Source organism: Mytilus californianus, unplaced genomic scaffold (assembly GCF_021869535.1).
Source record: "Mytilus californianus isolate M0D057914Y unplaced genomic scaffold, xbMytCali1.0.p SCAF_1, whole genome shotgun sequence".
NCBI lineage: Eukaryota > Metazoa > Mollusca > Bivalvia > Mytilida > Mytilidae > Mytilus > Mytilus californianus.
In genome coordinates, this window is record NW_026262581.1 from 82,306,814 (window position 1) to 82,327,323 (window position 20,510).

Below are 20,510 nucleotides of genomic sequence, written 5' to 3' on the forward strand. Positions count from 1 at the left end.
CAAATTCTGTAGTAATTCATTATTCTGATCACACAAGTTGCACTTCTGATACTATATATATGTTTCTAACTTAATGTTTAATACTTATTTCTTTAATACACTTGGGAATTGTAAACAATTACTTATTATCGACAAAATCCCAAATGTTTTAATTATTCAATATCTTATCTTCCTGAAAAAATAGGGCTTAATTTATGGCTCCAATACCGAATTCCACGGTGGATTGTTACATGTATAAGTTACACTTAGAAATGGTACATTATATACCATTACAAGATCTTAATTACATCTTTTGTTCCAGTATTAGATATTAATTATATAATAGTATATTAATATGGTATTGACTATTGTTTGCTAGGGTGAAAGGACTCAGGCACATTGTATACATTGGAGCTGATGATACATATTTCATGCAAGATATATATATATATATATATATATACTTCCTTTATTTGGTCACATAATACATGAACTTTTGTTGAATGATTTACTGTTGTTGATGGTGGGGAAGCATTATAGTGAAACAATATTAATTTCTGTATCTTAATTATTAATATAACAGCTTTGATGCAGAGCTGTGTGTCAAAAGGTTAGAAAGAAGTGAGTTTCCAAATAACCAACAAAAATATTATGTTTTAGATGGCTATGATGGTCTCATAATAAAAAATATTATAACAAATGTGGAATCTTGATTTTTGGATATTTATCCATTTATCTATAGAAAAAGTTTGATATCAAGCTTTTATATATATATATATAAACAAGTCTAAATTGAAAACAACGTTCAAACCTATGATTGCGTTGGATAAAAACCGCAATTTTTATACATGTGCTTGCAAAACAAATTTCTTGGTAGAGGGTTCTAAATACAGCACAAACAACATTTTCCAAAAGACCAAATGAGTGAAAAGTATATTTTAACAAAACGCATTTGACTAGCAGGTCGAACAACTGATGTTCTTAAACCCTCCATGTACATGTATATGGAAAAAAAGTTTTGTTGGAGTCTATTTGAATTTTTATGAAAATTGAATACCCTGACATAATTCAAGCACAGATCTGGTACATTTGTACCATGAAGAATTTTATTAAAGTTTAGGGCTTTATTTTACACTAAGAACTTACATTTTATGTCACACTATTTCAAGTTTTATCTTTGTTAAAATGCAGTCAAGAATATATTCTTTTTACTAGTACCAGTTGTTTTTATTGTTCCCTGCCACCATGTAGTGCAGGAGACATAGAAATGCAGGGTTTGCATCCATCACTCAGATTTTAAACACTTTCATACATACAATTCTTGCCAGACTTTTATGAAATTATCAAAAATAATGTTATCAAAATTTAAAAATTTATATTTGCCTAACATATCACATCCCAATGTTTGCCATAATAAAAAGTTAAAACATCGCAAAATTTCTTAATTTACAATTTTTAAAGTTTCTAGAATATTGGCCGCAGTTGGAGATGTTAACCTTGAGAGAAACAATGAACGTAAATGTAAACGTGTTGTTACAGCACCAATGCAAAAACTACTTTAAATTTATTAATTTTTATGTGCATTTATTATGCAATTGGTTTATGTGCATTATTAATTGTATTTCAGCAAATGATGCATGCAATTAATCAATTTAATGTGAATGTCATATTATATGAAAGTTCTAATTAATGTGATACTTATCAGTGTTTGCAATTATGAAAATGTCTATAAAGTGAATTTAATCTGAGACATATATAATAGTAGTCTCAGATTCAGTAGCAATCAAACAGTACATGAATACTAAAAAATCAAGTTAATAGTTGTGTAAGAAATTCCTTAAAACTACCATAATGTAGCAGGACAAAACGGAACAATAAGTAGCATCATAATGATATGTCTACATTTTATCAAAATGATTATTTTTTATAGCAGACAATTTGAAAATCATATATAGTGACTCCTTTTAAGCTCACTGTTCCGAAGGAACTGTGAGCTTAAGCCATCACTTGGCATCTGTCGTCGTTGTTGTCCGTCTGGTGTAAACTATTTCAAACATCTTCTCTTAAAATAATGAACCAATTCCAACCAAACTTAAGCTGAATGATCCTTAGGGTATCTAGAATAAAGTTTGTGTTTTATTTTCTGTTTTGTCAAAAAACATGGCCGCCATGGCTAAAAATAGAACATAGGGGTAAAATGCAGTTTTTGGCTTATATCTAAAAAACCAAAATCTGACAAGGGGTAAGAGTGTTCATTAGGTGAAGTTCTATCAGCCCTGAAATTTTCAGATGAATCTAATAACCCATTGTTGGGTTGCTGCCACTAAATTGGTAATTTTAAGGAAATTTTGCAGTTTTTGGTTATTATCTTGAATAGTTTTAATGATAAAGATAAACTGTAAACAGCAAATATGTTCATCAAAGTAAGATCTACAAATAAGTTTAATATGACCAAAATTGTCAATTGACCCCTTAAGGAGTATTGCCCTTTGAGGACAATTTTACACAATTTGTTTATCATGTTTTCTAACTTTAAAAAATCTTCTCCTCTGAAACTACTGAACCAATTCCAACCAAACTTAAGCTGAATGATCCTTAGGGTATCTAGAATAAAGATTGTGCTTTATTTTCTGTTTCGTCAAAAACATGGCCGCCATTGCTAAAATTAGAACATAGGGGTGAAATGCAGTTTTTGGCTTATATTTCAAACACTTAAGCAATTAGAGCAAATCTGATGAGAAGTTAAAATGTTCATAAGGCCAAGTTCTTTCAGCCATAAAATTTCAGATGAATCTAACAGTCCATTGTTGGGTTGCTGCCACTAAATTGGTAATTTTAAGGAATTTTGCAGTTTTTGGTTATTATCTTGAATATTATTAATGATAAAGATAAACTGTGAACAGCAAAAATGTTCAGCAAAGTAAGATCTACAAATAAGTTATATGACCAAAATTGTCAAATGTGTCCTTAAGGAGTTATTGCCCTTTAAAGACAATTTTTCACAATTTGTTCTTCTAGTTTGCTTACTTTAAAAAATCTTCTCCTTTGAAACTGCTGAATCAATTTCAGCCAAACTTGGGCTGAATGAGTTTCAGAGTATCTAGTATAAATTTTGTATTTTACTTTCTTGTACGTCAAGAAACATAGCCACTATGGCTAAAATTGAACATAGGGATAAAATGTATTTCTTTGCGTTTGAAGAAAATATGACAGATAAAAAGAACATTTCAATGGAATTTTTAAGTCACTCATTAATATATATTAAAAAACAAAAATAATCATTGATTAAAGATTTAAGCAAAAAATTACAGGTGAGCGATTCAGGCTCTTGAGAGCCTTTTGTTTCTCTACCTCTTATTGATAAAATGAGATTAAATCTAAGACCTTTTCAGCTTTATTTGTGATACTTTTATATAGTATTTGTCTTGCTTTCACTGAATGTTACAGAATAGAGACATATGTATGCAACTATTTGTAAACTAATTATATAAAGCTTAGTATTTTTGAAGCTAAACAACCTGGATACTTCATATTTTGTAAACAAATGCTTTTTGTTCTGAAGTTTCCTTCTGGCATAAGTCCATTGACCTTGATCTCATATTCATGGTTCAATTGTCAGTGTCTAGTTTTCATTGTAAGGTCCATTTTTTGTATACTATAAAGCAATAGGTCAGCTTTATTTGGTATATGGAATGACTGAAACATGATCATGTCTGTCTAGCAGGTTTTATCTGACCTTCACCTCATGTTCATGGTTCATTGGTCAATACTAATTTTTTTTTGTTAGGTCCATTTCTCAGATACTATAAGAAAATAGGTACGGAATGACAATGTAAGGTGTATTCATCATTCTGATAGGGTTCATGTGACCCTGATCTCGCATTCATGGTTCATTGGTCAACCTTGACCTCATTTTCATGTCATTGGTCAACACTAAGTTTTAGTGGTTAGGTCAACTTTATTTGATGTATGGAATGATTGTTCAAGGTGTTCATGTCTATGTTCAAATGACCTTGAGCTTCTTTTAATAAGTCACTGATAATGTTAAATTTAAGTAAAAGCTGTGGTGTAAAGATTTTTAACAAAAATTCAATCATGATCAGTAAAGCAGACAAGACATTTCAGCATGTGAAGTCTAGTTGCAGTTTTTTTTTAACCAATAGTGAATATGAAATGACCCAGTAATGAAAAAGATGGAGATTATATTATTATATAAATTTTGTTACTTCAACTTTGTGTCAGAGGTCTTGGTTATGAAAAAATTTAAATGGGTTTTTGGTTTTTTAATTATTTGGGTTGCTATTTCATTGGTGTGTACCAAACATCTCATTATGGCCCCGCCACAAAGTAGTTGGGGCCGTAACAACTTGACCTTTATCCATCATTCATTTATTCTGTCATTCTGTCATTCCGTCATTCCATCATTCCATCATTCCATCATTCCGTCATTCCGCAACAAACAGTTATACAGACTTTGTTTTCTAAATACCTTCACATATTGAGCTGATTTTTAGTATGTGTGTCTACGATGATGAGTTACAGATCAAGTTTACGTTTGGTTTCGCTCCGCTAATTTTTGCCGAAATTACAGCTTTGGACTTTGAAAATTATGTGAAAATAACAGTTATATGAATTTTTTATCTAAACACCTTCACAAACTGAGCTGATTTTTAGTATGTGAGACTACTATGATGAGTTACAGATTGAGTTTACGTTTGGTTCTGCTCCGCTGATTTGTGCCAACATTACGGGCTTCAAATATCCAGTCCTAAAAATGGCTTCAAGCTTTTTTGCGAGTGGGGCCATTCGTGCCGTTCCGACACATCTAATTTTATTTATATTTCCCATTAATAAGAAAATAGCCTTAAAACATTGTTCCTTATACTTTTTGAACCTAAGACAATTCATATGAATGTACATTCTTTTCAAGAATATTTGCTTATTGATTTTTTCAAATGGTTGATTATGTGTTTTTTATTTGGTTTGTTAAATTAAAATAAATACCAAAATGAGCAGTCCAAGTAGAATTCCTTTAAATAAAGCAATAGTTACTGGTATCTGTGAATTAGAATAAATAAAATAAAATACTGCATCCGGAATTGACAGATGATGGGCTTGTCATTCTGACATTAGTGCAGCTCAATATCTGTTAAATTGATGGACAATTAGTTAACAAGAGACAGACAAATGTATCAAGTTTAACAGATAAATGTGAAACTTTTGAAGGTGTTTTCGTCCTTGATTGTTCTGACGCCTACAGGCAGCATGCAACACAGCTTTTCACCATTTTATATTCTGAAATGATTGTGATTTTAGTGTGATCAACCTTTATATAGAAAACAATTGAAAATGAGAGAAAATAAATCCGTGATTGGAAATTGATTTAGTAGGTTCACATCATATGGCTGGTTTGATTAAACTTAATTGATCCTTTTCTGTGTGCAGTTCTATCGGAATGGTAAAATCGGTAAAATGGTGGCATTGGTAGTTGTCAGATAGGTGACACTGCATCAATTATATGAAAACGGAGTAAAGGATCAACCCAGTTAACACAAAAATGTTTTTAAAATATATTTAAAATATATTGCACTATATCACATAAATATCATAAAAAATATTTTATTGAGGTTAAATGTATGGCTGTACTAATGTGAATTACATATTTTAAGGAAATATTTTTATTGTATGTTTTAAAAATATTTTTCTTAAACATCATTTTTAATATCTAAATAACATAATAAAGATATTTTTTCAATATTGATTGAAAACATCAGCACAACATTTAAAATTGAGAATGGAAATACATTTTCCCAAATCGATTGGCTAATCATCCTTTCAAAATGTTTTATGGATGTTATATAAATGTTTTAAAAATATTTTAGGCATGTTTTACTGAAACATTTAAAATAAATGTGAAAAAAAAATATTTCAATAATGTTATATGTATGTAAAATGATAAAATGTTTTTACAACATTTGAGTAAAACATTTTTAACATCACAAAAATGTTTTCTGGATATTGAGGTTAAATGTATTGCTGTAATAATGTGAATAACATATTTTAGGAAAATATTTTAATTGAATGTTTTAAGACTGTTTTTCTTAAATATCATTTTTTATACTTTAATGACATAATAAATATATTTTCTATTGTTATTTGAAAACAAATGGACCTGCATTGCTGTGTGTAATTGATTGAAATTTCAAACTATCTGCAAACAGAGAGTATATCTGTAAGGCAAATGTAAAAATTGCTTGCACCCTTCAACGCAACATTATAAAGCTGTAGACCAAATATAAAATCAGTCCCTTTCATAGGAGAAAGGCTGAAGATCCAAAGGGATATTCAATCTCAGAAGTCAAAGACAAACTGACAACACCATGATAAAATATGGAAAAGGACCAAAAAGATAAACAATGAAAAATAAAGACTCAGCAACACAAAACCCCACCAAAAACCAAAAAAAAAATAGAAGCCAAGAAACTGTTGACGCATTTGGATAGACAGACAACAGCAGACTTAAAAAAAAAAGCAGCATATTTTAAAACATTTTTTATACATTTACATGACATACAGTACATGTCTGACTATTTTCCAAATATAATTTATAAATTAAAGTTTATATGTTTAAATTGATTTTTATCATACGACTTCTGTAAATTAAGAGTTGTGCATGATTAGGGCTATTCCATTAAAATGTATGTGGGAGGGTAGGAAGGGACTTTTAAAATATCCCTACAACCAAGAACCATTTTTAGATAATTTTGCATAATGGTAATAGACACATACTGAAAAAAGACCAATGACCAACATTCAACAATTAAACTTCCCTTCCTACCCTCCCACATACATTTTAATGGAATAGCCCTTACCCACCATTTTCTTTAATAATATAAAAACAAGAATGCACATGTTGTAGTGCTAAGCTTAGCCCCACTTGTAATTCAAAGTATCCGAGAACAGGGAGCATACAGGTGTCTGACCAATCTGAATAGTGCTCCTGTTACAAATTAATCCTTCCAAGCTATTGACTTAATATGAAGTCATTCTGTTTTGTAGTATTGGACAAATGTGACACTAAGTTTTTAGTTCATTCAACATATAAAAAAATTCGTAATACATTGTAAGTGGCAAACAGGATGTAGTTGTCCGACAGATTCAAAAAGTGCTCACGCTTTACTAATCAAGCTGCTGACCAAAAAAGTGGTGTTAAACAATTTGTGAGTGCTCAACCTTCCCCCTTATCTGGGACAGAGGTATGGCAGTGCATCATCAGAACCATAAAAACCAGTCAATAAGAGTTTGACTCATACAAAAATCAATAGACACAACTTACCAACCCAAGAGTACTTGCTGTAACCAAAAGCAAGTTCTATGGCAAATTTCAACTAATAAATACATCGTGTATTTCTAGATTTAAATATTAACCAGATCACTTCAAAGGGATTTAGAATAAATACATCATTAGGGGTCTTGGAAAAGCATAACCTTTTGCAATGCCAAAATAAAGTATTGACATGATAATTTCTTCATGTTCTCAGAGCTTTTAATTGTGGCTATAAATAAAGATTAAATTTTCTAAATTGGAATGTAGCATTTTTATTATTTCCAGTAGTGTGTTGTATTCATAAGTGATTTGACATTGTCTTAATTTGAGTCTGAATCCTCTACAGTACTTCTTCTCTTCTTGTTTGCGTTTTTCTGTAAATTAAAAATATAAAATCAAATCATAAATTTTAAGACATTTTTAGTACATTTTAAATGTTTTTGATATCCCTAGCCCTTGTTTACAATTGAGATAAAATTTTGGACAAACTTAGTTTAAAAATATTTATTCAAATAAATCAATACATAGTATATAATACTGATACATGAAATAAATAGGATTCAGAAACAAGCAAAACTCTCCTAATGTACAAATAAATTTCTTATATGGTCATTATTATGTAAGTATGGCATGTTCTGAAATAGTCAGTTTGTAAAAAAAAAAAAAAAAGATATTAAAGTTTCATAAAAAAATACTGAATAATTGTGGTAAATAGTGTAGTGTGTTGTGTGCAGAATGAAATGCTTAGGTTTTATAAATGATCGAGCATTTGCATCAAGGATTGAATCGTTTGGTTTTTATTATATATTTCTGTACCGAAATATTTTAATCGATTTCCTACATAGTAATAAGGAGGGACTTAAATATTTTGAGTACAAATTTGTTTCTTAAAAATTGAAAGAGATTCAAGTTTTCTTGCATTTAAATGTAGTTTATTCCATAATTTGGTTCTCGCTGGGAAAAAATACTCCGATTATAAATAGGTCTGTTTATTATATTAAATAACATTATTGCGTTGTCTTGTATAAAGGTCATGTCTACTTCCCACTGAATCGGCTCTCGAAGATAATCTTGGTGTTTTGTAATTCAAAATTTTATGAATTATCCCATCCTTGATAACTACATGCTTAAATTAACTTAAAACTTAAAAATGCATGCAAAGTTTTTTATAAGATCCAATTTAAAAAAAATTAAAATACCTTCAAAAAGTTTACGCCTCCTGGACAGTTTGGAGCATTCCTTAAAACTTCTGCTATTTCAAACTCATAATCCTTTACAGGAAAACGGTTTTTCGTTGCTCTTTTCAAGGCCCCTACAAATAAATTTAACGTAAAGATTATACATGTTTTAACTAAAACTAAAAATCCACAAAACAGGAACATGGAGAACTTTTTTTTTAGGAATAAATGCTGTATATAGAAAATATAATTTCAAATTTTCAAATATTACCCCTAGTTTCCTACAGGAATAATTGTTTGTTGTCAGATATTTACAAGGTATGACACCTTGAATGGAATGATTGCATTCAATGAATGACATCTTGAGCAGGTTAATAGTTAGATAATATTATTTAATAATGCAGTGAAGCCAGTGATCCCTCAAATTTGACTGCAATACTTAATTTAGCAAGACAACAGGCACGCTAATTTTAAAAATGAGCACAAGAGAAAAACTACAATTTGCGCATACAATCTGTTTATATATAATATTTTATTATGTAAAATGGTTGTAGATATGTGGTGTATGTTAAACTGTAAAAATATGTCATTCAAATATAGAACACTGGTGGATATGTTATTCAAAAATGAACCATGCGATTTATTACAGATTCACAATTAATCTGAAATGAACTTACTCAAGATGACTTTACAGGTTCTCGTTCCTTTAAAGGGAGTCTTCCCTCTTTGACCGGTCAAACTATACTTTGACATTATTCCATTGGTCAATATGGACCTCATGACCAGTCTTGTTATGCTGGGCAGGTCTCCCCCATCCTTTAGCTTAGCTAATACCATAATCTGTAAAAAAAAAAACCTGGTAGGTTTAAACTTTTATTAACCTCATAGCTATCAAAGATGTTCCTGCTGTTCAAATATTATTTCTGAAAAACTTTTTCATGTATTCTCTCCATGTAGTCTGTCAAGTCCAGGATGCACATTCCACTGCAACTTGTCAATGTTATCATAACTTAAACATTGTCTTCTCCTGGGAAAGACTATAATTATAAAATTAAAACTGAATTTTTTGAAAAATGTACCCAAGTTTACTGTTAAGAGAAAAAGAGAAATCTCCTAAGCTAAAAATCTTTCTTCTTTAAAGGAGAAAAATTACTTAGATTCAAAACTAAAGTAAATCATAGCCTAATTATATCAAGGCGAAGGCAAACAATAAATATGTGTGTTTAGGGTTTTATCTGATAGAAAAATAGGGTATACATGTAGAAATATCTTTTGCTCTCTTAAATTTTTCTACTTTTGAGATTAATGCGAGCCACCTGCGATTTGTCAGGAGTCATTACACAAAGTGCCTGTAAAAACTTTTAAGTTATACATTCTGTGACAGATAAACTATAAACAATTGCTGTAAATTCTAAAAATTTTGTGATTTTATATCAATCTAATATAAAAACTTGCATTTTCAATTTTGACACTATTATTGTTTGCAGCAATCTGAAATCAAATTAATCAAACTCAGGTTTTTGTCCATTTTCAATAAATAATAATAGCATAACAAATGCTTGCAAACAATTCTGAATTTAAAGTATTTGTTATTTTGGCAAAATAAAAGTACATGTACCAGTTTTTTCCTGAACTCCTCATCAGATTCTAATTGTTCATTCAGTTGGTCCATCATTTCTTGATTTTTTATTTTCTCAGGAATAAAGTCCTCTACAGACTCTACAATCACCTCCTCTTGAACAATGAGAGTATTTAGAATTGTTGTAACGGCCTTCTTAATGTCAGTAACATCTTTCTGCACTGAAATAAAACTAGTGTTAATATTTTATCCCTGATATTTAAAGAAAATATGTATAAAACTATTGACAGTCACTCCCTTGTTGTTATTGCAAAATATGTCTTAAAAAATCTTTTTAATTGAGAGAAAACTATAATTTAAGCCTTCATTTGTGTTACTATAGTACTGCATTGAAAAAATGAACTGAAAATTATTGCACAATTATGATACTGCTGCTATTAGTATTATGTTAACAAAGTTTGTCAGCGATGAATGTGAAAAAAAAATCACACAAAAATGCATGCTCAAATAAACTAAAGCTAGATACCAATTACAGGATGCTTTTGATTTCTACTTTCTGAGAACAATGCTACTTAAATTTTATACATGGCCATTATATGTAAGTAATCGGTGATCAGAAGTTGATAATTGATGAATGTAAAAATGGACACAAGGTTGCTCACTTCAAGCTAGAAAACTTTTTCAGGAAGCTTTGTTATTAAGTCTCTGTCAAGAGAAACATAAATTTTTTTTATGGGATAGATGGAAGGACAGATAGACGAATGGACAGACATACATGACATATGAAGCTCTATACCTCTGTCCTTTGAAGCAGGGTGAAAAAATCCTTTGCAATATTTGTCGTTTCACTCACTAGAAATCCAATACATAGCAAAGCAAATAATTTGGGATGAAGACATATAAATAATGTGTAATATAAAAAAAGTTACTTACTTTGCTTCATCACTGCAGAGTCTCCGTGTGACAAGCGACTTGAAGGTCGATCTATAACAGGTAAATCTTCATGGTTTTCCATGTCTGGTGTCCTTTCAATACTGGAAGTAGAGGGTCTTTTTCCTTCACCACTGGAGGTTGAGGGCATTTGTAATAGACCACTGGAGGAAGAGGACCCTTGTCCTTCACCACTTGAGGTAGAGGGCCTTTTTCCTTCACGACTGGAGGTAGACTGTATTTGTGTTTGACCACTGGAAGTAGAGGATCTTTGTCCTTCACCACTTGAAGTGGAGGGCAGTTGCCTTTCTAAATTAGAGTTTTGCTGATCTCCTTGAGCTGTCAACTGTTCTTTAATAGATGTCTTTGGTTCTGCACTTTTTTCACCTGCAAATGAGAAAAAATAATTGTCAAACTATATATATATACCTTTCTCCTAAAAGCACAAACACATGACCAACAGAACATCACTTTTTCATACATATGGGGAATGTATGTGTAGACCGAAATACATTGTTTTTGTGAATCCCATTTCTCTTTGTTAATGCAAAAAAATATAAACAAGAATATGTCCACAGGACACCATGCCCTGTTCACACTAAGTCCACCCCTCATTAGTAGATTATCATATAATAGTTTATATTATAGGCCAAAAAAAAATATATGTCTGTTTAAGGTTACATACTTTAAAAAAATACGGTAGGTAGGTCATTATTTCCATTTTATTTTTTGTGACATGATTTTGATTCATGCCGTTTCATCTTGTCGTAGTCCGAATTGATCATGGGCCGAGTTTACCCGTATTTTTAATGATTGGATTATTTCCCTTGGAAAAAAATGGCGGCAAAGTGTTTATTTCATCACACGAGTTGCGAATTTCCTTAAAACAGCTGTCATATTCACGATTGTGAACATTAGGATGTATCAGGCAATTGATTTATATTATTTGCAACACTAACTTTGCTTTTGACACGAGTACAGTTTATTTTTCACTTTACGACGGAAATAAAATGACTTAGGGTCGGCGCTCAAAAGTAGGGACGGTCGGGTAACCGTAAACAGACATATATTTTTTTTTGGCCTTATGTATATATAAAGTGATCATTATTATGATTTTTTTTCCTCCTGAAATCTAGTAAAAACAGGTTGATGTATCCTTAAACAAATAAATCTAAAACCCTTTTAGAGTATTAGAAATTACTTTTTAACTAAAATTGTTGTTGGAATGAGTATCTTCTTCAGTGTACTCACCATTTTTGTAAAGTGGTGTCTTTGGAATCTTCTCCTGGCTGTTAATTTTCTCATCTGAAAACACACATAACATAAACAAGTCGAGTTTAATTTGAAGTCTTAAGTACTGGTAATTATTCAAATTTGTTTAGAGATTTTCCTAACTTTAAAATTATTATTAAAATTTTCATACAAGTATTTAAATACTTGGGTCAGTTCAAAATTGCTCATTGAACTTACCTTTTTTCTGCACCAACTTTGGCTGTTTTTCTTGCACAAACATTTTGTCATCTGAAATTACAAAATAGAACTTATTAAACAAACAAAATAGGTACACTTTTCATAATGTTAACATTTTTCTCAGGTTTTCTAAAAAAGCATCTATTCCAAGTTTGCTATGACGTCTGATGACTTTTTAAGAACTTGTTTGGGTCGTCAGAGTGCAGTCTCTAACATTTATTCAGGTACTATCCCCTGTATCACAAACAAAAGCTTTATTCCCATTACCGTAGAAAGGCTTGTATAGTCCGCGGTTTTATTCTCCAAAATTGGACCTTCCAGACGGGGTGCGGACTATAGAGTACAATAAGCAAGAAATAAGAGAAAAATTTCAATTTCGCGGTCGAGGTGGTTTGTTTACGTTCCGCCATCTTTGTTATTTCTATTGTAGAGGGCGCTCTTATCATTTTTCAAACTAATAATTTTAACTCATCCATATTAATAAGTTATTTCTATTCAATATCAAATTAATACTGATAAATATAAAAACTAAATCTTTCATTACAAATTTCTCGTTTCTTTTCAATGCATTGGTTGAAATAAACTGGTATCTGCTTGATTGAAACGATACAAACATAGTGAAAAAGACAACCGTAAACCAGCTTAGAATTTGTAAACTACAAAACGTAATCGGTTATTGTTCGTTCCGTTTTGGTGTTTCATACTGACTACTATGGTTTGTATTAGCTTAAGACCCTTCAAACATTAATGTGATAGATATATTAAAGACTGTTTTACAAAAGGATGGAACTGTTTTACTTTCAAAGTCGTATTATAGTGATATCTGTTATGTACGGATTTCAACTCTCACCGGTTAATTTCTTCTTTTACACGTGCTTTTTAAACTTCCTGTTTAAACATACACAAGTTTCTAAATTGTTTTTTAAGTGAATTAAACTTATTTTAACAATCATGAAGCGTTCTAGAATCATTTACAAGCAGTTTCAGCTTCTGTTTGATGATGGAAAACAGGTTTTTCCAAGAAAATACCACAAACGACCGCACAGGATTTGAAATTACCGGAGTTTCATTAGACCTTTTCTAACAGTTACAACAAGTTTTTTTACCTAAAATTTCGTTGGGAGAAGGGGGTGCGGACTATGTACCACTGCGAACTATACAAGCCTTTCTACGGTAACCCATTGTTTTCAGCAAAATGCACCAAGTCTAAGCCAAGCAAATACCTCAACTGAAGACTTAAAATATACACTATAATAATGATCTATTTCGATGCCTTGAAAAACATTGCCCAATCACCATTACAGTGTACACTAACATATAACTGACAATAATTAACCAGAGAAGATTGCATATATTTTCCTACCCTCACTTGATTCCTCTGCTTTGGCTGCATATCTATGTGGCCTTTTTCTGCTCCTTTTTGCAGAATCTTCATTGGATGACTCCAAATTAGATGTAACTTCAGCCTTTTTCATTGCTACCACTGAATCTGAATAATCTTTGTATTCTTAAAGTAAAAAAATAAGAAAGCATCATACTTTCTCCTTTAAAATACTAACTAAAAGTCAAATAGAAAATGCTTTCACAAATGAAACAAGCTCTATGTCCTTAAATAAAAATTTGAAAATATGTTTGATATAATAAAAATATACAGGATGCATTTAATAATAGTGCAAAACTGTGGTATATGAAATTCAGCATGTTCAGTGTAGAATGTGATACTGATATACTTAAAAACTATGAAAAAAGATTATGGTTTTAAAAATTTCTGTTATAATTAAATTTTTTAAATAATGGAGTTTTAATTCTTGTAAAGATACATACACTTTTTGCAACTTATTGTAAAATTTTGTTGGGAGTTTCACTAGACATCTTATGATTTTAGAGATATTTTTTAATGTAAAAGCTATCCCTATAAGCAAAACATTTATACCGAGGATTCTACTTGTTTTCCTGGTTGTAAAAATATTGCATTTACCTGATTTACCAACTATCCGACAATCAAAAAGGTCCCATACTTTCACGTCTGGAATTTCTTCCCTTATGATTTTTCTCTTCTGATTTTTTAGCGGCCAGTAGCATCTCTCCTAAAAAAAGTGGTTCATTTATTATTACTAGAAGAATAATTATATTTTATTATGTTCTTTTTATTTCATAAAGACATTTTAAAAACAAGAAATTAAAACATTAACTACTGATGCATCAAATAACCACTTTATTTTATTTTTGGGCACAACAATTGGAGTTACAAATGTATAAAACTAAACTTTTGGTTTATAACAATCTGCATAACATTAACCAGTATACATGTACCCCTTCATTGGAGAGGCGTCAAATTTGTTTAAAAGCAATATTTAAGTTCTCACCTGATCATTTTCTTTGACAACCCATGAACTTGGCACACTTTCAACCTCACTGTCATCATCAAAAATCACCACAACATAAGGCATCTTGAGATTAAACTGTAACAATTTAAAATTAAATCATTTAAACACTGTACAAGATATGGAGTCATTCTTTATATGCACTGTAACTTGTACAAGCACTTCACAATGCAATATTGAAAACAGAATTTAATTGCTCATCTGATTTATTACAGTTGGGGATTCAGACCCCCCCCTCCCTCCCTAGTCTCACTCCGTCATGTTTTTCCAATTTAGGTAAAAGCTATCAAAGACTATTAGATCTATTAACGCTGTTATCTTTACATGACATTACTTGTGTACTTACATGTAGTGCTAATGGTAGCAGAATCGGATTTACAGGGGGGATGCAGCGCCCCGGTTAATGCATAGACTTTTTACATGTCCCACTCCAAACGTTGCCTAGCTTGGGGCTTTGGGCCCCCCTTTTTCAATATCATGGATCCGCATCTGGGTTGTCTTGAAAAAAATGGTGAATTTTATTGTATGGAGGTAAGGGGTCTGAAGGCAACTCTATCAACCTTTGATTGGTGACGATTTTTAAAGATAGCCTGATCAATTATAGGAAATAATCAATTAAAATTATATGCATTGCAGGTTAAAATAATATTCACTAACACTCCCCCCAAAAATATATTCATTTCTAGAACAGACCCAATTGGAAAAGTAGTTGACACTATGTATTGTTGCAGAAATTATAAGTCAGTCAGGGGTACTACTTGTACAAGTAATTTTTATTTACTTGAAGAAGTAAATATTAATATACTTATATAAGTAATTTGTAGGATACTTATACAAGTGTATTTTATTTACTTGTATAGGTAAACAAAAATTGGGCTTAGTTATGTCCCTTAGACATTCAGATTTTTTTACTTATACAAGTAAAAAAGTCATCCTATCTTCTTTTCTTGAATTCTTAGGACTTCTTTGCTCTATTAGAATTTTTGATTGTCTGTCCTTTGCAGATGTCTTTACTAATCATTTAAGTGTAATTTCATGGACAATGAAAATCTCATGTGTCTGTTATCTTCAGAACACTGCTCATTTACAAGCCCCCAAATGGCAATTTTTGAAGGCCTTGCGCAAATACTTAAGATCTTTGCGCAATCAGTTTCTTTGTTGAATTAATGAGATGAAACATTGAACTCTAATAAAAAATTATGAGCTAACCTGAGAAAAATTGTTAAAGGCATGTTTTTACATCTCAAAACTTGAGAATTTTTGTGGGATTGTAAAAAAAATTTACTTATACAAGTAAATTTTTGAGAAAATTAAGGGGAGATTATTCAAACATTATAATTAACTTATATAAGTTTATTTTATTTACTTCTTCAAGTAAATAAAGATTACTTGTACAAGTAGTACCCCTGACTGTAAGTAACAATAAATTATCATCCTATCCATTACACCTAAAATAAAAACATGAAAAATATTGAGATTTGATAAATTTTTATCATGTTTATAAGTTATCTATTTTGAAATCAACATCTTGATTCTTCATTATGCAAATTTAGCTACATGATCTATAACTGATTACACTTAAGATGAGACTGCTTTCATCTTATTAGACATTTTCTGTTAAGCTTTAACTTTCAGATTCCAAATGTTAATCAAACAAATGTTTTTTTTTTATTTCAAAGATCTGCAAATATAAATATTAAATGATGATTTTTGAAAATGTATACGAAATGTAAGCAAGGGACCATCATGCTTAATGAGAAGCATGGTAAGAAAGTGAAGGGACTTGCTTTCATTTCATATAAATATTAAAAAAAACAGCATTCAATAACAATTTGAAGAAAATGTCAAGTAATTTGCAATACACATAATGCAAATTTTATGTTAGTATCATTGATGCAAATTAACTGTGTGTGTGCAAGAACTAGTGTTAAAACATGTACTTTAACATGTCAAATGACATAAATACCTTGAATGTCATGCAGGAGTGGTAGGAACACAACTTTTCTTCCTAATTTTACTACCATGCACCTCGTCTTTAGTTGATCTCTTCGAATGACTTTTAATTCATAATTTAAATGTTGAAATTTAGTGAATCTTAAAATTCGGGAGTCATATGGTTGAGGATAAAATGACTCCTTGGTATGGTACACTCTACACATATACTTATCATTCAAGCATACTGACTGGATCTCACAGAATTTATAATTATTATTTTCACTTATTTGAAAAGCATTGTTTGGTTCAGAACAGTAAATCCTATTTTGATCAGCGACAGAATAACTAGACTGAATAAGTAATTCCTCCTGAACCCTTTTGACTAACTGAACTGCAGGCTGATTACCACATCTTACTTTTCTTTTTAAGCGTTGCATATAATTTTCAAATTTCCAGGCTGCACAATTTTCAAGAGAACCAAACTGACAAGCATCATCTTTCAAATGAACTAACATGTGTACATTATATACAAGGAACTCTCTGCCATATAATTCCCTTCCTCTCTCTACAAACCATTCCAGTAAATCCTGGGCATAATCACTGTGCTCAGCTGTTAATTTTTCACTGACTAAAATTGATACGGCTATACTCAGGGCCAAAAAATGTCGATAATAGATAGGTTCAAGTACATCTTTCAGAACAAATGCTCCTGTGTACAATAAGAACTGTCGAAATTCAGTTGCCTTCCAGCGATCAATTTCAATTAAAGATCTTGGTTTCCGAACAAATTCTTTAGGTATAAATTTTCGCATGGAAATCAAGTTTTCAGAAATTTGCCCAACCAATACGGCTGAAAGTCTAAAATCTGCTCTGGGTCCTCTCATCCATAATAAGATAAGTCGCTTAACCACCCCTAGACAGACCTGGTGCATATAGTCAATCGGAAATTGCTTAATCATATCTACAGGCAATTGAGTTATTGGTGAAAGACCTTTGTGGTGTTCTTCCTGAGACTGACTTCTAAAGGATTCATCCTTTCGTAATGTCAAATTAGACACATCTTGGTAGGTCATACGGCCAACATATACACCTCTCTGCATACATTTGTCACATCCATAATACCCACAATAAAGTTTTGTGTTCTTTACAAGTGCTTTGGCTGGGGCATCACAAATAATACACGATATGGATATTTGAAAGTGTTTTCCATCAAAAACAATGCCACTTGTAAATAATTCACCTAAATCAGTCACTACATCATTCAAAAAATCCAAATTTGATGGTTTATGTGTTCCTACTGAAAAAGAAATTGGGAAAACCTGAGAGCATTTAATGTTGCTGATAGAGCAAAGAACTGGCCAGACACTAGTATTACTACTTTTAAACAAAGGAAGCCCATCAATGTTTAAGGACAAAACAAGACATTGAATGCCTTCAAGCTTTTCTTTAGAAACAGATTGCAAACTGTGTTCTAGCATGTATTTTAGTCCAAAATGATAGTAATGCATGTCAGACACTGTATTCATTACCACTGTTCGAGGCGTTTTTAGTAATGTCCTTGCACATGTTGGTAACACATCTTCAAAACCTTTGCCTCTTAATATTTTTAAAAGGTCATCAAGAGCATTCTGTTTTATTTCAAATTTATTGGCCCAAACTTTTAACTCTTCACCTATGGAAAATAGGTCATCCTCATCAGTTTCGGACTCACTTGTCACAGGTTGCATCATTTCCAACCTATCTAAAACATCCCATTCAGTTCCGTTAATGTCACTACTATCAATTACACTATTACTTTCTGATACCTCTGCAGTGCTACAGGGGACTGCATGTGTTCCATCCATACAAGATGACAGATGGTTTTCCTCAAGAGAAGTGTTGTCTGTTGTATTCAATAATTTGACAGCCTCTGTATAAGAAAAATCTGTATCAGATTCAGATGAACATGTATCAATATGGTCTATTGAATTCTGTTTCAAAGTGGTACATGTATCGTCTGGCAGTTTTCTCTTGTACGATATCCACTTTTTATTGTATTCCTTGCGCCTTGATATTAAGTTTGTTGTACTTCTTATTCTGGCCATAGAATCCATGACTTATTCCACTTTAATCTACAAAAATAGAAGAAGAAAAAAAAAACCATGCAACTTTACATTTTTATTGATGCACAATATTTTCAATTTGAAATGTACAGCCTGTTTTATCCTTAAATTTATTGAAATGTCTCGCCTGCTTTACTAACCATGATTGATTTTATGTTGATAGTCTTAAAGATAAAGTTTTACTACAAGTATCACATAAACTTAAAATTATCAATGATCCATGAAAATGAGGTCAAGTTCAGATAAACCAAGCCATACAGACATATTCACCCTACAAGCATGCTATACACCAAATATAGTTGACTTATTGCTTATAGTATTAGAAAAACAGACCAAAATACAAAAACTTAACATTGACCAATGAACCGTGAAAATGAGGTCAAGGTCAGAGGAAACCTGTCAGACGGATATGTACCCCTTACAATCATTCCATACACCACATATAGTTGACCTACTGCTAATAGTATCTGAGAAACGGACCTAATCACATAACTTTAACCTTGATCACTGATCCATGAAATGAAGTCGAGGTCAGGTGAATGAACCCTGTCTGACAGACATGTAAACGTTGCAAGGAACCCATATACCAAATATAGTTATCCTATTACTCATATAATAAGTGAGAAATTCACATGACAAAAAAACTATATTTTTTCAAGCAGTCGCTGAACCATGAAAATGAGGTCAAGGACAATGGACATATGACAGACGGAAATTTCATAACATAAGGTATCTGCATACAAGGTATGAAGCATCCAGGTCTTCTACTTTCTGAAATATAAAGCTTCATACAAATAGTTTATGCCGTCGTCGCCGGATAGTAATACCTATGTTTCACTCTGTGACTTTCGTCGCAGGCAAGACAAAAACCCTTATTTATCTGCACAAGTGCAAATTTTTCTTCTGGTGATTTTTTTCTAAAATTATATTTTGCCAAAATGGGAAAACTTAATTGAAACTATGTACATGTAATTGAGTAAAATCTGAACACAGTATACTATATCAAATACCAATGGTTTCAAAGGTCTAAGTCTCTCATCTAGTGAGATTTGAAATCTGAAAATTGTCATTAACAAAACTAAGACACGTACACCAAACATGCCAATGCTAATTGCTAAATAGAGTGCACACGCTAAAATTTCTGGCATGCTTTTACTGATCATGATTAAATTTACGTCAAAGACTAGTCTCTGCGCCTTTGTCCAGGCAGGGCATGAAATTTTTTTGAAATTCAATGTTATTTTACATTCTTTCATGCATGGTCCAGTTATCCCAACATCTTTCTGGAACTTTACACTTATTCATGCTAGCATGCAAAATAACAGTTCTTGGATGTCAAACAAACAGCTTTTAAATTTATTTGTACAATGGCACCATTGAACATAACTGGAAAAAGGTTACATTTTTGTAGCAACATGTATTGCAAAGCTTAAGATTAGTTAAAATACATCAATGATCATGCTTGTCAAGTGTTGTTAACATTTAATCTTACATGTATATTTTTACAGACCGCACATTGCATTCAATGTATACGGCCATACATGTGTCTATATATGGCCTAAAAAATATGTCTTCAACCCTAATTTTAAGTGCCTTCCCTACAGATTTTTTGTCATTTTTTAATAA

The 20,510-nt window shown here is 31.3% G+C and overlaps 2 protein-coding genes across 2 annotated transcripts in view; one reads left to right on the forward strand and one right to left on the reverse strand.

Annotated features, from left to right (window-relative positions):
- LOC127724690 (uncharacterized) overlaps window positions 1-20,510 on the forward strand; it is a 156,268-nt gene that overhangs the window by 22,359 nt on the left and 113,399 nt on the right. The gene's annotated exons all lie outside the window — the stretch shown is intronic.
- Window positions 6,204-18,997, reverse strand: LOC127724715 (uncharacterized). The gene is made up of 11 exons (XM_052231808.1): window positions 16,814-18,997; window positions 14,830-14,925; window positions 14,442-14,550; window positions 13,827-13,970; window positions 12,464-12,514; window positions 12,245-12,298; window positions 10,997-11,380; window positions 10,103-10,284; window positions 9,162-9,324; window positions 8,506-8,618; window positions 6,204-7,680 (listed from the first exon to the last, which is right to left on the reverse strand). The coding sequence occupies exons 1-11, from the start codon at window positions 16,823-16,825 to the stop codon at window positions 7,627-7,629; spliced, it is 1,362 nt and encodes a 453-aa protein (XP_052087768.1). The 5' UTR covers window positions 16,826-18,997; the 3' UTR covers window positions 6,204-7,626.

Bases quoted from the DNA above. Each gene is read 5' to 3' on its own strand.
- LOC127724715 (XM_052231808.1), bottom strand. The intron at 9,325-10,102 runs GTACATGTACTT...TTTTTTTTACAG, and splicing joins AGGAGTTCAGGAAAAAACTG to ATTATGGTATTAGCTAAGCT. The intron at 7,681-8,505 runs GTATTTTAATTT...TTTAATTTACAG, and splicing joins GAGGCGTAAACTTTTTGAAG to AAAAACGCAAACAAGAAGAG.